The sequence below is a fragment of the Ischnura elegans genome, chromosome 5 (genome assembly GCF_921293095.1).
Source record: "Ischnura elegans chromosome 5, ioIscEleg1.1, whole genome shotgun sequence".
In the NCBI taxonomy this organism is placed as follows: domain Eukaryota; kingdom Metazoa; phylum Arthropoda; class Insecta; order Odonata; family Coenagrionidae; genus Ischnura; species Ischnura elegans.
Window position 1 is genome coordinate 28,022,384 of NC_060250.1, and position 17,004 is coordinate 28,039,387.

General features: G+C 38.7%; 1 protein-coding gene across 1 annotated transcript in view; it reads left to right on the forward strand.

The window, feature by feature from the left end:
* Window positions 1-17,004, forward strand: part of LOC124158638 (NADPH--cytochrome P450 reductase) — a 93,336-nt gene that overhangs the window by 54,860 nt on the left and 21,472 nt on the right. The window contains exons 2-5 of the mRNA XM_046533828.1: window positions 2,364-2,558; window positions 12,867-13,053; window positions 13,623-13,772; window positions 13,865-13,989. Coding sequence (XP_046389784.1) covers window positions 2,374-2,558; window positions 12,867-13,053; window positions 13,623-13,772; window positions 13,865-13,989 — 647 coding nt within the window. The 5' untranslated portion in view covers window positions 2,364-2,373. The remainder of the gene's footprint in view (window positions 1-2,363; window positions 2,559-12,866; window positions 13,054-13,622; window positions 13,773-13,864; window positions 13,990-17,004) is intronic.

The window sequence follows — 17,004 nt, forward strand, 5'->3', positions numbered from 1 at the left end:
GCGAAAGCGTGGTAGAAAAAAGACGTCATGGCGAGGCCATGTTGGCCAGAAGGAACTGCACTGCCGTTCCCATGGTGGTAATGAGGCTGCCGCTACCTGTGCCTACTTTCTCGAAAGCCCTAGAACCCAACGGCCACATTGGCGCCTCTGGTTTCACCTATGATAACGTGCGTACGGCACTTATACTATCGTTCACCTCATGTACGACACTGCCTTCTTTAATCCCGGTGGGTAATTTATTAATTGGCTATCGTATTAAATTTATTTGCATTTGTTGTCTCGGGAAAAGGCGATTTCGCAGGTGATAGTATTTGCTTACTCAATTTCAGTCATTCAAGCCCAGGGTTGGTTTGAATAGGTGAGGGTAGAGCTCATCCCAGACTTAGTCTCAGGCGTATATATTCAGGGAAGAGAGGCCAGTTTCTTTACTTCTCCCACTGAAAAATGTAGTATTTTGCAAGGTGTTGCCATGTAGTTGAATTTTTCAGGGTTCTATCGCGACTGATTTGCGTGTTTTTTGAGAGCATTTTTTTTAGAATGTCTGTTGAGAATTTCTTTTAAATTAATAATGACTCCATAGACCCTAGTAACGACTCCGGCCCCGGAAATAATGATTTATTTATTGAAAAAAGTTAACATGTGATGCCGTTGACCGAATCATCCTGTAATAATGCTCGCTTCCTTCTGTTTTCATCGTCGTTGAACATCAGCAATCAAATAACAACCGACAATTGCCCCTAAGAATTATATACGAAATATTCGTCATCGAAATCAAAGATATTCCTATCGATTAATTTTAGCAATATAAACTTTCCATTCCTTTATTCGCGTGTGGATCTAATGTAATATTTCCCGTTTATATTTCAAAATTTTTATATAATTTACGCTCTTTTAAATATTACATTTTTAAATGTAGTTTTAAAAGGGTGCGGCAATGTTTTATAGTTTTACTAATCACACAGTTTCAGTGGATTTGAAATTACTCCCCTGTGAAGCACTTGATTAGGTATGTGAAATTCAATGTGAAATGTTTTATTCGTGATTTTTTGTGAGTTAAATGTAGTGGTTTAGCGTAATAAATTGGTAAAAAGCAGTATAGTTGACGATTATAAGGAGACCTGAATTTATCATGGAAGAGAATATATTCTCTATGCTAAAATGCTACATAGATAGCCCGGTCCGTAAATACAGTTCAAATGGCAATAACGGAAGATTCGTGATCATTGAATCCCCATTCCAAGTGGCATAATGAGTTCCACTTATATCGAATTTGATAGTTTTATGGTGCAATAAAACTTGGATCTCTTTAATGTATTTTTTACTAGTTCATTTTTACATTTTAAGGTAGTTAGTTATGAATGCTAGCTCTTTTTGGGTAGTAGTCGTATTAGTAAAAATCTTCCACAGTCGTTTTTGGCTACACCACGGCAGGTGTTGACCCTTGACCCTTCATGGATGGCATTGATTATCGGGAATCCCTGAAATGCTCATCGAAGAGGACTTGAAATCCACCTCAAGAATTTGTGAAAATAGTAGCTTTCCTGTCTGTGGAGGTGTAAAAATTATAAAGATATACATCATAAAATATTAAAAGAGTGCGGTAATACTTTATAATTTTACTTATCACACAGGTCAGTGGTAACAATGTGAAATTACTCCTCGATGAAGTACTTGAAAAAGTAAGTGAAATTCAATGTAAAATAATTTATTTATGATTTTTTTCTCAGTTAGAGCCTAAGTAGTTTAGCGAAATAAAATTGGTAAGAAGCAGTATAGTTTACGGTTATAAAGAGACCTGAAGATGTTTGGAAAAGCCGAAACTTGGGTTATGCAATTTTGCGTCGTGAAAGATTAAAAGCTTTCAGCCTTTTTCCATCGGCTCTTTGAATGCGAGAGGCAGGAATTCAACACACATTATTGCTTCGAGTGGTTTCTGTAAGAGCAGAGAAGCAAAGTCAATAACAGTTTCATTTTACGGTTTACAGTAAATCTTGGATTTTTTAACAAAAACAAAAAAATGCACACTGTACGATATAGCCCTATCGATGCAATTCGCTGTATGACTGTATTCGAAAATATTAGGTGAAATTGAACAGTTGAAACACCAAAGGAGGAAATTCGCTTCGAAAAACATCACATAACTTGGATTTTTTCTCACTAAATTTTCTCCTTCGGTGTTAAGACCTTTGCACTCGTGCACGTGTCTGTGTACAAGATATTACTCGTACATTAATTAAATTTTATAACAAGAAAAAAGGTAGTAAAATTGTTATGAGAGTGCTTTTCGTTTTGTAGGTATCTAATTATTATCCTACATATACCCTGTTGACTAACTTATTTGTGTCTTATTTCATGTTTTTCAGTGAGGCAGGCATGTCGTCGGGGGCGGGCGAGGAAGAGGCGGCTGGCGCCATGTTCGGCTACGTGGACATGGCGCTGCTCGCCACCTTCTGCGGCGTCCTCTTCTATTGGTTCGTGCGACCTCGGCTGCAGAACCGCCGGGACGAGGCCGCGGCTGCCGCAGCCGCTGCCGCCGCATCCAGATCGTATACCATGCAGTGAGTTCCTCCCCCCTTGAAATTACTGTACAGCAGGCCATAAAGACAATGCATTTGCGAGAAACCATGCAAATGTACAGAACATCGCCAACATTTTTTCTCTCGGTGAAAGCAGTTTACCTTAAGCAGATAACCCTTATGGTAATTTGCTTTCGTTTTGGGTCAGTGCTTAAGCAGTTTTGGTTACTTATAATGTCAATACCATATAATATGCTCTTGTTTTATGGGGAATACTTTCCATCAGGGAAAGCGATTCTCAATGGTTTTCAAGATGCTCATTATTAATTCCGTAGTTAATTTATTTTTGTATGTTGTTAAACGTCAAATAACAAGATGCTAAAAATTGGCTGGGGGAAAAATTATTTCTCTTAACTGCAGAATAAACTGGGTGCCCTAAAATATCGATAAATGTCTTGATATTATTATCTAACTCTATGGCATAATTAACCAAGCAGTCGTGATCACTTAAATATTCAACATTTTTTCTCTCTCCCTTCTCTTCCTTTCCCTCCCGCGGTCTTCAGTAAATCCTCATTTCGTAAAAAGTGTTCAACCCAATTGTTTTGCTATCATTAAATCGCTTTTAGCATATTTCGGGCCTTTCTCGCGTACTTCAAAAACTCTTAATTTCTCCTCCTATCCAGCCAATTCACTCCAGTGATCTATCTCCATGCCGAAATTTCGAACGCCTCAATTTAGCGTCTTTCCCTTTTTCTCAGTGTTCACGTTTCCGTCCCTAAGTAAAGCACACTCAAATTCTCGCAATTCAATAGCCTCTTGATCAACATTCATTTTGCTAACTAACCGTCTTTCCATTCCTTGGAGTGCTGTTTATATTGGTGGTCATTAGTTATATTAATCGTATCCTGAACACGCAGCAACCAGCATGTCGTATGTGTACATACAGCCCTTCAATTGCAGCGAGGAACTAATTTTTCGCAGACGTAGTCCGCAATCATGGTCATATGTCCGCAGTGTTAAAAAGGTATGGCTATCGTGTACTATGATTCATTACAACTACTGAATTACGAGGTTTTAATTATCAGAGAAAGCGATTTAATTATTAATTAATCAAAATTAAATTGTTTTATTCAGCGTTGACATACTACTAACATGAGAGGATGAAATCGCTAATAACGTGTAAAGTAGTCGGTGCATTAACGTAGAGTTTGCTGGTTCTTATCTTTGGAATTGTACATGCTCAAAAATATAATGTAATAATTAATTTTATGTTGTAAATCAACGTAAATGAACACTTTTTTTCTACGATGAGGCCGTGCTCAAGCCCGGCCGAGTCTCGGGAGGAATAACAAAAGTGAAATTCGAAATTCTTATTCTTCATCGAAATTTTAATGACGATGATAATTTAGGAATTAATAAACAGGAATGAAAAATAAAGGATAAAATAATAAATGTAACAGAAAGTAGACGGATAAAGAGGTACCCAGGGAATGACGAAAATATTATAGATAATTCCGCCGGTTCGCAGGTGGTGTACTTCATGCAGTCTCCTGCAAGCGCACTATAGTAATTAAATTCTACAGAGGATTTAAGTCTTCGCCTAGGAAATGACAAACAATGGGGAAAACACTTAAAACTCTCAGTAATTTTATCAGTGATTTAAACTTATCACCTGAAATGGAATTTTATTTTTTTCCTAACTTAATAAGCGTTAGCACTTGCTAGAAAGTTTAATGGCTGTAAACATAAGATATTTAACCAAAGTGCCCGGTAGACATGTATTCAATTACATTGACGAAAGCTTACTAGTTACACCGTAGAGTGATAGACATCGGTAGGGTATTATATCGATCGGAGGTATATTATTACGTGATTAATGATATTATTCCGATAATCTGAGCGGTGGTCTGCAAGTTTCAATGATTAAAAGTCAGCGAAAATTTTGTGTCTTTGGCATTGGGGCCCATATGTAGTATCATTGCGGCCACCATTCTCATTTCCATAAAATGGAAGTAATTGTTCGGAGTATTCAAGAGGAGAGTGAAAAATAGAGTATATTTGACTGGGAAGATGTGTAAAATTGGATTGAACAATTTTCCGAGTAGCTAGATCCGAGTGATCATGTTCATTTTATTTTAGTGTTTTAACTCGACGCCATCAACGCCATTATTCTAGATGCTCGTTATTAATTCTTTAGTCTTTGTATGTTGTTAAACATCAAATAACAAGATGCTAAAGGTTCGCTATGGGAAAAATTATTTCTCTAAACTGCAAAATAAGCGGGGTCCCCAAAAATTACGCCGTTAACTTGGACTGATGAGGGATTTGTCAAATATACACCTCAGATTAAAATCAGTGACATATACTATATTTGGATTTATAATCGAAGAATGCTATACATAGGCCTGAATTTGCCCATACAGTTCACTATATCTGCCCAGTTCTCATGCGTAGCACGAGGTGAAGGTTGTAGTATTCCTTTTCCGTAGCACTGAAGAGCTGGTATCGTCCTCCTTGCCGTGAGTAAATGACCTCAATGGGGACTGGTCTTTTGACTTAAATCTTAAATTCATGAATATCCGTATAAAACTAGGTTACTGATGACACTCCTGTACCAGAGACCATCTTCGGTCAAACATAAAAAAATATCGTGGATTGCCTTGATGGCGTAAATCCTATTGGTTCTCCTCGTGAAATGCCTGCCTGGATGAAACTCTACAAAAAGTGTGTTCCTTTCCGTAATTTAATCTCTTGATGCGTAGTTTTCCGCGGCGTTGTCTAGATGATGTGTCTAGATGACCTGAAGACGCCGGTTGGAATACCGGCGAAACTGTCGTCACAAAGAAAATCCACGCGGTGAAACCCAGGAACATGGAGACATCATTTAATCTCTTTGTTTTGAAATTTTTGTGCTGAGGCTGATAACCTGATTTGTTTTCTTTCTTTTTTCAAGTCTCTCCTTTTCGCTTATTTGTAACTCAAATACTCACAGAATTGAATGATAATCATTATTGCTGTGCGTTGTAATAGGAAGAAGGTTTGATTCTTCGTTAGCATACGCTATTTTTCGCTTTCCTAACGCTTCTAATTTCATTCTTGTACGGCCCATATCCTGAAAGAACATCTTACCAGAGTTACCGCTACCTTTCATGTGTGTATACGGGAAACTTTGAACCGGCAACTAAGCTTTAATAGAAAATACTGTATTCTTTCATGCACTTGATATTATATTAGTCTTAAAAAACATTAAGTTTTCCATTTTTGTAAACACATATCACGCAGGAATAAAACTGTGCTTAGACGCAGGTTTTCCCCGAGAATAACGAGAAATGAGTAGGTGTGAAATATTTCATCCATTTTTAAAGGAAAATATTTTGAGGATGCTTGAAATTAATAGAAATGAAAAAAGTGTGATTTTCTGTCATAAAAAAAATTCTTAAACCAATTCAATGATGCTGTTGCATCAGCAGGTTACGTATGGCATCGTGTAAATTCATCTTCACTGTCATCATCATCACCGTATCATAATTATCACTGTATCACATGCCATCGAGACTCGGATCGGAAAGAAAACAGTTTTTCAAGCTGTGGTTAGTTTCAAATAATTTATTTTCATTTCGATATGCTCGAATACCGACACAATATCGCTGGAGACTACCGAATTTTATATCCCTTAGAATTCGTACGTACATAAAAATAACTTAGGAGAGTTGTAACTTTTCGAATTTGGCCTTGTTAATGTATCTACTAGTGGCCTAATGACTCGGGGTTTGTTTCTTGTGCACTATACCGTTCTCCTATCCATCGTGACTGATTTTCTTAAGGTTAGCGGTGAAGAATTAAGGACTGCGTCATGTCATCGCTAAAATCGTGAGTTTTAATTAAGTTGGGTGTCGTGGATTTTGCTTTACATAATTTCTCGTTTTTTTCGTCAAATTCATTTTTATTTTATCCCTTTCCGTGACTTTCTTATTTTATCTCTTTCCGTGACTGTGCTAACGGGAAAAATAGTTTCTAATGATTTAGATCCCTAAAAGGTATCCTTGCTAGGCTTGGTCTACCCAGCAATGGTCGTGAAAGCATAATTTCCTATTATTCCATGTATATAAATTCCATCTGTATAAATTTCGATTTTTCATGCTTAAACAATATTACTAATAACACTACATTGAATGTCTGTTGCGCTTAATGGAGGAATGATGGAAGTCGCCTACTTTTATTTTATCGGGGGTAACCGGTTGCTTCCGTAGAAAGGGAAAGTCGTTACGCAAGTCATGTCCGTAGTGGGAGTGCTGTCTGCCAGCATGAATGCATACCGCGTTTATAATCATTCCAGTGGCATCCAGTGAAAATTAAGAGTATGGCCCAGTAGAAATCTCCGAATCGTAATTTCCCTTAAGAGAAATGGGGACAGAGAGAATGTATCCTCCCAGTAAAGAAAGGAAAGATTTTCTTTCTTCTTATTATTGCTTTTCATGTGTGGATATTATCTTTTTGCATATCGCAGCACGCATAATTTTCATTCTCCTCATACATAACTTCCTATCGGGAGTGCCTTTTTAAAGTCGGTTATCTGCACCACTCTACAATAGTAATATATGAGTGCCGTGTCGAAAGGATAGGAGGCGAAAGCTAATTTAAGGCGAGCCTCAATTTTAAGTTTAAGAGCACTGTAGACGCCATAGCTACGGAAATAAAAAAACATCCGAAGAGTTAAATGAGAGTGCACTTCTATCGTCGGTGACTGCGGATTTTTGACGAAGACGCATAAATCCCCTTCGATTGTTCATTCTTCGTTACGTATTGCTCCCCTGAAACTATGTAGTCACATTATCTGTCGCGCCAAAGGCGCGTTCAACGCTGTACCGGTAAACCATGTTTACCACAACCAGCCAGTTTACAATTCAATGGGTTTTTTGCTTTTCAGGGTATATATAGTTGCCCACGTCCAATTCACCTTCGTCTGCCTATTTAATTTTCAAAATTTACCTCCGCTTTTACTCAGGTGGAAAATTTTTCTATTGAATATTCAGGCAGATGTGGATAAAAGTGTACTTTATGTGAGCGCTGAATATTTCAAGATGATAAAGAATCTTTGAAACAAGTAGTGCGTCACGTATGACCTGTCGAGGGGTATTAACCCTCTTTATCAATTCCCAGAGACCGACGATCAAAGTGTACGCTCGATAAATTCTGGGAAAGATTTTAGCTTAGTTCGTCCAAAAAGCGACTTGTGACGGCAATTGTGTCTTCTCATGATTTTCGTTATCAATGATCAACTATTCTGAGACTGCTAAATTCTGCATCAAATTCTTCTCCCAACCAGCCTTTTCATTTTTACGCGACTTCTCTTTTGCGTGTATCACCTGTCCTGCTAGGCTGATTTGATGCCTCTGTAGATCTTCTGTTCCCTTGGACGATTGTCTTCATCAGTCTATGTTGCCTCATTACGTGACCGATGAAGTTAATCCCCTCTTCTTATGGTTTTCAGAAGACTTCTTTTTTTTACCAGTCCTATTAAGTACTGCTTTATCACTCATCCTGTAGATCAGTTTTATCTTCATAATTCGTCTACTTATCAATTAATTCCAATTGATCCCATTCTTGACGTCTGTCTTCTAGGTTATTGACCCAATTTCATCGGGAAATCACATCTTGCTCGGCTCGAGATTAATGTTGTCTGTAGAAATAAGTTCGGTACCAGAAATTTCTCTCTCGGAAGCAAGGATATTCGCTTCGAAAGGGTGATATTAGTCAGTGAATTGGAACGGAATTCCATCATAAAATATTGTGAAACGCAAATTCTTTTTTGGTATTTAGGTGACTGATTCCTCTTCGGTGAGTGGCCCAATGACGACTCAAGTGAACGGTTATCTTCTCTGGGAACGTTGAACTGCAGCTCTGGAATGAAGTTGGGGATTTCGTAATTGCTAATCTTTTTTAAACCAAAGAGAACTTTCTTAGATTTATGCCAATAATGTGATATTTTTAGGAAACAACCGCCTCCACTAAAACATTGAATTTTTTGCTTCATGCGAAGACTGAGCCCAACAAATTTCTTGTCTGAGCTTTCTCAGAAGCTTGGATGTTTTCGGTTTAATCTTTTAATATCATGTGTTATACCAGTTGGCTTAGTTGGATTTCAAATGCTTTATTAAACGTAAACTAGTTTAAAATCGCCGCGTTGTTCCTGTAATGGCGTATTTAGAATAGGGTGGTTTCCTATTATTTTTCAATTGCCTAAATCGAAATAATATTACTCCTGGAGTACGTATTTCACGCTTTTAGATTTTTAAATGACGATATCTATTTTTAGCGATTAAATGAAAAGTGAACATTTTCAAGAGCGCGAAAACGCAACGGCTAAGTATGAATGCTGGGAAAACTCCGTGTGACGTCATTCTGGTTACTGCTGTCGGCGTGTGAGGTGACCTCGGGGCGAGGCTTTGAGCGCTGATACGATGCAGGCTACTAGCAGGTAGCCTAGTACCCTGCTAGCAGGTAGCGCTTGGCTTAAATAAGGATTATTAATGCCCTATCAAACGAAGGAAACTTTCCGACCTTAGGCAGTTTTAATAGGTGATTATTAAGGCTTGTTTCCCTGAGCTCTGTGTCTCATTCATGCATTGGTAACCTCAGACGAGATGTATATCTCCTATCTATTCGTATAGAAACTAGGTCCCTGTGACGTCACGTGGAGTGGCATCGCATGGGCGCTAATCTGGCCTTTTTCAAGTGCGGTTAAAATTGACCATTGCCATTCGTCTGAAATGGGATTTCTATAAAACCAAATAATTTGTATATTATCAATACACTAATGGTGGTTAACGAATCGCCATCAATGCCTTTCGTTTTCTTGGATGAAGGAACTACCCTATTGCGAAACATGGGATTGAGTTGGTGTGGGGGCCAGGTCATTGACTTACCATTCTGAAGTGACGGATTCAAAATATTTCGGAGATCATCCGATCCTTGCTTGAATGGTATGTGGAGGCCTCTGTGCCATTTAGTTAAGAAAAGACCGATGCTGACGCCCGGATTTACTTCTTTTCAAACCCCTCCCTCTAGCGCAAATGAGTTAGCTGCTGGTCGCCTCCTCCAATTTCGGAATTTCGCAACTGTCTACCTGGGGTGTTACGTAATGAAGGACGCACATCGTTTGGCAGATGTACTTCTCCGTTTTGAGCGAAGATGTTAGCTCTAGGGAGAATGTTGCATCTTGCTTAAATATAACCTCAATGAGAAGATTGATGAACCAAGTTTATTGCGAAAATTTTGATAGTAAATTTCGGGCCAAGCTTCATTTTCAACGCCCAGCAAGGCGATTATTTCATCTTTATCGTTACTCAAGTATGCTCATAACTCCCTCAAAATATGCGAGAATAAATTCTACGAAATCGGAATGTTAAGTTTAGTGAATGTACCCAAATACTTTCGGTGGCTATTAAACAAGTCTGCTGAAAATTTTCTGTGATAACATAGCGAAATCTCATCACTTTTCTAAAATAGAGGGACTAGAGTCAGGAAAATCTTATTTTATTGAATATTCATTGCTGTTATATTCGGTAAGGGGGTTTTTCTAATGTTCTTTGCGAGTTGAAAAATTGTGATTTTTTTTGTAGGCGTTGGAAATATAACCAAAACAATATAACATTACTTGTAGTTGGGTGAAATTGGGTGAAATTGGGTGAAATGGACGCTCTTGGATAATTTAACTGGGAAATGCGCCTGAAATGGCTCAAATGACGCAAGTACGAGCGTGTCGACGGAGGCGATTGCATTTCGAATCACTGGCGGGAAAGTTGGTAATATTTCCTTTTGTGTGTTAGGGTTTGTTAATATTTTGGTAAAAGATTTTGCAGTATTCTAGTTACCGATTACATTCTTGATGCATTAATCTCTGCTTAGTTGTTGATGGAACTCAAGGTGAAGCGATTCCTCACTTTTATCTCCTAGGTTAAAAGTACTTCGTCATTGGTGTGAATTTTTACCACCGCGACGCAGAAGCAGCAAATGCTTAATAGACCTCCTTCAAAGACATCTTTTCTCAATAAATTTAAATTTTCCCTTTTTCTATTGTTGCTACTCATTTGTTCCTAACCCTCGAGTCTGTTCGTGAAATGTCTTGCGACATCACCTGAAGCTGCGGACGGAAAATGGTTACCCGATACTTTTTTTGTTCTGAGAGCAATTTAGATGCGCTCATTTTCCGTAGGGATAATGGGAGCTGTCATGATTGTGACCACTCTGCTGAAGATAAGTCTTTTCTTCCCGTGGTTAAAGCGGAGGAGGAAGTAGTTTGAAGTAACTGCGCCTTTCAGTAAAATTCTGCAGGAAGCATAATCCGCCGCGTGGTGCACGGATTGTCAGTTTTTTTCTTGAAAAGCCTCGTTTAGAGTACGCATCGGTTACGATTTACATGACATATGTTGTATTGATTTTCTGAGATGCTACATTTTAATGAAGGGAATCGTCGAAGGAAAAGTGGATGGCAAATGGATGGTTAGGAAAAGGAAGACCTAGATTGAAGTATATGGAGACAGTGAAGAAGGACGTGAAAGAGAAGAAATACGTGGGTGTGGAAAGATTAGGTGATTGGAGAATTTGGTGCCGAGCTGCCTCAAACCAATCTTAGAATTGCTGCCTAGTGATGATGATGCAATTTTACTACTTACAATTAGTTTCAAACTTACACCATTATTTTGCAGTTTTCAGGATGCATTTACTAGGCCCTTATCAAATAGGCCTTTTTTTCAAAAATGAAAATTTTACCTCAGCGCAGGTGCGTCGACATTAATACAATTCCGTTTTCCTTCTCAGGGACAAGAATGTAAATGCATTACTAACCTTACTGCTATAGTCTTCTGCCTTTTGGGAGATTGTAACTTAGTTACAGTTAGTAATGTAACTGTGTCATCATTTATGATGACAATGATGGGTATCTTGTGCATATATGTAAGTGTTGAAATTATATAACTATTGATTTCTGAAAGTAATAGTCATTATCCACACCTGCACACCATGTGATAATGTCACCATTAAGTGTATAGGTACGTTGGGGTGTCTGTTGCTTTTCCAAGGGGAAAGCGACAGACACCCAACTAAGGGGAATTTGAACACCCTGAAATGTTGGGAAATTTAAGTCTCTGGTGTAACCCCCTTAAAGAACTCCCATGAAATGAATTCCCTCGCTCCTTGTAAACCCTCTTGAACAATGTTTGTAGCTGTAGCATCACACTTTTCAAAGTCTCCAGTACATTTTTTATGGAAGTGATACATCCGATTGAGTTGAGATCTATTTGAGAATTGTTTTCAATCATTTAGAAGCACTAAATGCCCAGTGACATCAAATAAATTATGTACCAATAAATAAAAGTCACAATAGGTCAATGGCCCTCTGGAAACATTAAAAAATGTAAATTAATTATGATTTATGTATTAGAAACTGTTTCTATTTGCACTTAGTTTTTGGAAAATATGAAAAAATAAAAAATAGTTTGAAAGGCCAACTGTAAATGAGCCAGTTTCCTTTTTGGTGCTGTAATATGTCTCTGGTTTCCAGGATCATTGATACTATTTCAAATATCACTCAGCTCTTGGAGCAATGTGCTTTTAATTCTGGGTGGTAATGTGGTCAGTAGGCCTCACCAATCATTTTGAAAAGTGAAATGTTTGTAACAAAATCCTATCCCTCGGAGGCATGGAAAATACATGTGGGTTTTTATTCTCTAAAAGAAGTGGAGGAACAGTTTTTTGGCATGTTCTATCACCAATGCACCCCTGATCTGACTCATCATCATCACCGGTCAACAATCCTAGGATTGGTTTGACGCAGCTCTCCGCTCAGTTCTCCTATCAGCTAATCTTTTCACACCTACGTATTTCTTCTCTTTCACATCCTCCTTCACTTGTTCCATATATTTTGTTCGAGGTCTTCCTTTTCCATTCTTGCCTTCCACTTGTCCTTCGACGATTGTCTTCATCAGGCCATCATGTCTCAAGATGTGGCCTATAAGGTTGTTCCGTCTTCTTGTTAAGGTTTTCCTGATCTGACTACCAGTGTAATATTTCATATTTTTTTGTAGTGTTTAAAATGTTGATAGATGTTTTCATAGGACATGTGTTAGGTATCATAATTTGTCTATTGATAATACTTATTTAAAATGTTCAATATTTGAAAGCTTATCTATGATGAATGCAGGCTCTTGTTGAATACATATGCCATAGCCTTGAAAGGTGAATAATCATGTTTTTTTATCCTTCTATACCAATGAACTCTGTTGGGAGGGGTAATTTCTTTTCAGAAAGACTATAATGATGAATGTTTTTATTTTAAATTTGTTTCAGACCATCAAGTATGGTGGGTGCTTCATCAAGCTCATTTGTGAAGAAACTTCAGAACTCGGGAAGGTCACTTGTGGTCTTTTATGGGAGTCAAACTGGTACTGCAGAGGAATTTGCTGGGAGACTCGCCAAAGAAGGGGCTCGCTATCGTCTGAAAGGCATGGTTGCTGATCCTGAGGAGTGTGACATGGTAAGTGGTCAAATTTCCTTCTTCATTGCATAATTATGTATTCTTAAATTTTCAGCTGTGACAATGAGTAGTGGCTTGCTATATGAATGTTAGCAAGGCAGACCCAGATCTAGTGAAAAACTGAAAAGCATTTACTACTGTGATAATTTACCTTTAAAACTTAGTATTTTTAAGCCTTCTTCTTGGTTCACTACTGATGACGTAAGTGGACTATGTGATATTTCTCACAAGATTCCTCTTTTTGGAAGCCCATTAAAACCTCTATATAATCCCATAACTTGCAATTCATTCAAAGGGTTTTAATTTATTCTTATGCTATCCAGTTGCGATTTGCTTATGAATTTCCGAATGGTGTTCATCACATCCAAATCTTGGGTATTTTACAATAATATTTTATTAAAAAATGTTTTATTGGTGCAATATATCCTAGAAATACATTCTTTGCTCTGAAGGGGTCTTGTATAATTGTGTATGTTGTTGTATGCCTCTTCCTTTTCCTCACTGCGATGGAATTAACGATTGCAAGCACATATATTCATTGATTTGTACCGAAATTTCATCTAACATAGGAGGAGTTGACCAGCTTGAAAGACATAGAAAACTCCTTGGCAATTTTCTGCCTGGCCACTTACGGAGAAGGTGATCCGACAGATAATGCTCAAGAGTTTTTTGAGTGGCTGCAGAGCGGTGATTGTGATCTATCTGGTCTTAACTATGCAGTAAGTTTTTTTTTGAAATTATAATTCTTAGATTAAAACATCTTAATATTTTCTTTGTTTTTTTTGTTTACAAATTTATTCTGAATTTATAGGTTTTTGGATTGGGAAATAAAACATACGAGCATTACAATGAAATGGCAAAGTATGTTGATAAGAGACTGGAGGAACTGGGTGCCACTCGAGTCTTTGAATTGGGACTTGGTGATGATGATGCTAAGTGAGTATGCATGAACAAATCACTGTTTTTAAAGAAGGGAAGGGGAATATTTTTAGCTCTAATTATACAGTAGTGTGACCCCACTAACATACACCTCTTATTAGTTGTGGTGGCATAGTGGGTACAGCCACGGCCGTCTTTAAACAGGCCGGAGGGATGATATTTGGCAACAACGCGGAGGAGGCCTGTTTATTATTTGTTTATCATTCTAAAACAGTGGACTCGTGGTGAATAAGATACTCGACATGACTCGTTTGAAGTTAATTTTCTTCCTCTAAACCCTATTTTTGAAGGAGATGACGTTAGAAGATTCATTTTTTAACCTATCATATTAGCTGTAGTCGAAGGTAAGTTATTTATTTGTAAGTTGAAGCGTTGGAAGATGATGAGCTCATACTCAATCAGTTCGACCTCCTGGAAATTATGAGCAAACCAATATTAATCACTGCCCAGGAATATTCGGGTCTCAATTATGTTTGTGGGTATGCTGTCAGGAAGGCATTGCAGCACTTAACCATTGATATATGTGCATTTTCATGTATTTCAAATGAGGGTAGTGAAGGTGTCTATTTCAAAGACTTTACACGGCACACGGAATTGCGCAATCTGACATACGTGCGAAGGCGCAATCAAAATTGCGTCGTGTAAAGCGGTGAATTGCTAGAACACATGCGAGAATGCGTGGACGCGAGACGGCAAAATAGCCCATGTTCTATTTTCGTTAGAAGAGGGGCTATTTTGCCGTCTCTACTTACTACTTCCTCGGCACCACAGCCCGGTATGGGCTTTGGCCTCCGTCAAGACACCTGTCCATTCTCTCCTGTTCTGCACTTTCTCCCACCATCTGACAATCCTCATAGCCTTTATGTCTTCTTCCACATCCTGCATCCATCTTTTCCTCGGTCTTCCTCTTTTTCTCTTTCCATCCATATTTCCACGTAGAATCTTCTTAGGCATCCTTTCTTCACTCATTCTTTTTACATGACCTAGCCAAGCTAGCCGTTGGGTCTTAACAAATCTCACTATGTCTTCGCCTCGGATAATATTTTCTATTTCCTTGTTTGTTCTTATCCTCCAAGTTACCCCATCTGTCACGGGACCATATATCTTTCGCAAAATCTTCCGTTCAAATATCCGCAGAGCTTGCTCGTTTCCAGCGGAGATGCTCCACGTTTCTGCTCCATATGTCACGACCAGTCTGATAAGTGTCTTATAGATCTTGAATTTCATCTCCTTAGATAGAAGAGTTGACTTCAGGAGCTTAATATTAGCAAAGTAAGCCCTATTTCCAGCCATTATCCTCTTGTTGATCTCTTCTGTCATTGAGTTCTTACAGTTTAAATTAGTAGCGAGGTAGCTGAAATATTTCACATTTTCAAAGTTGTACTGCCCAAATGTAACGTTTTGAGTCCATCTTCTGTCTTCCGTGGTCGACATTTTCATGTATTTCGTTTTTCTCTCATTGATTCTGAGCCCTATATTCTTACTCTTCTGTTCTCATATTTTGAATATTTCTTTCAGAGAATCCATATTCCGTGCCATTAGAACTTTGTCGTCGGCATAGGCACATGCCTGAGCAGATTTATGCACAATTGTCCCCTCTAACCCCAGTTCTTTCATGGCTTCACGTAGACACAGATTTAATAGTACTACTGATAGAGAATCTCCTTGTCTTACTCCAGTTGTTATCTTAAAGGCTTCACTAGTCTTGCCCCCGATATAGGCAGATATAGCTTGAGATCCTTCCATAGTCATATTTACCAACTTAATTAGTTTTTTTGGTATTCCAAATCCCTCCAATGCCTTCAACATTTTTCTTTTATTGACACTATCAAAAGCTTGCTGGAAATCAATGAAAAGCATATGTAGGTCAATGTTGTTCTCATAACATTTCTCCATGCATGCATGTCTCATTACAAAGATTTGGTCGGTTGTTCCTCTTCCCGGCATGAAGCCACATTGGTGTGACGTTACGTCGAAAATCTGCTTGATTTTCCACGTAAATCCAGACAGGGCAAATACTCCAACCGTCGGTCACATGCTGGATCAGGGAAAAGACTCCACAAACAAGAAAAACAGCTCACAAGAAAAAGGTAGCCAAAAATAATTTACGAGTTATTACCGTACGATATCTATTCAAAGTAGAGTAATCAAAAAATCAGAAGTATTACAGAAAACAATGATAGTAAATTCATGATCCCAAAGGAAACATTACCAGCAGAAAAATTGCTCTAAAAATCTCATGGCTCACAAGACATGTGACTCCCAGCAGGTCTCGACCAGAAAAGAGGGCTTGCCTATGCAAGGCGAGACAGCATTTGAGGGGAGGGCTTCTTCCAGGGAGTGGAGGGGTAGCCAGGCGAATTCAACAACCGCCCACTGATGCGTCACTGCCCCTGCAGAAACGGCCGCTCCACAAAACACCATTCACTGGTTTTGAGACAACAGCCAGCACCCAGAATTTTCCCCTCAACTTCTGGGTTGGAGACATCAGAGGAATCGTTCATTGGAACACATGGAGGGGAAGGAGATACTGGGGTGAGGTGTTGGAGGGAGAGAGAGTTTGTGATAGGACAATGGTAAAACTTCTCACTCCAAGTGCAATACTAAGGCCTTAGCACCGATTTCCCCTTGCTTGCCAAGGAGAAGTATTTCTCCGCAGTAGTCCTATATAAGTCTTGCATTGCAGGTAGGCTGGTTCGGAGGCTGGTTCGGAGGCTGTTTCGGAGGCTGTTTCAGAGACTGTTTCCAGAGACAGGATTTTCCAGAGACAGGATTTTGCGAGACAGGGCACTTTGCTACAGGGACCCTTTGCGCAAAAAATCCTTTGCGCGAAAAAACCTTAGCGCGAAAAGTTCTTGGCGGGAGAAGTTCTGCGGATAAGTTCGGAGGAAGTTCGAGGAATTTCTGGGGGGGGAGGGGTACCAGAAATTTTTGGGGGGGGGCAACACTTAAAAAATGCCACATCCTCTGTGGGAAAATGACCACAAAAATTGCTTGAACTTGGGGACCAAG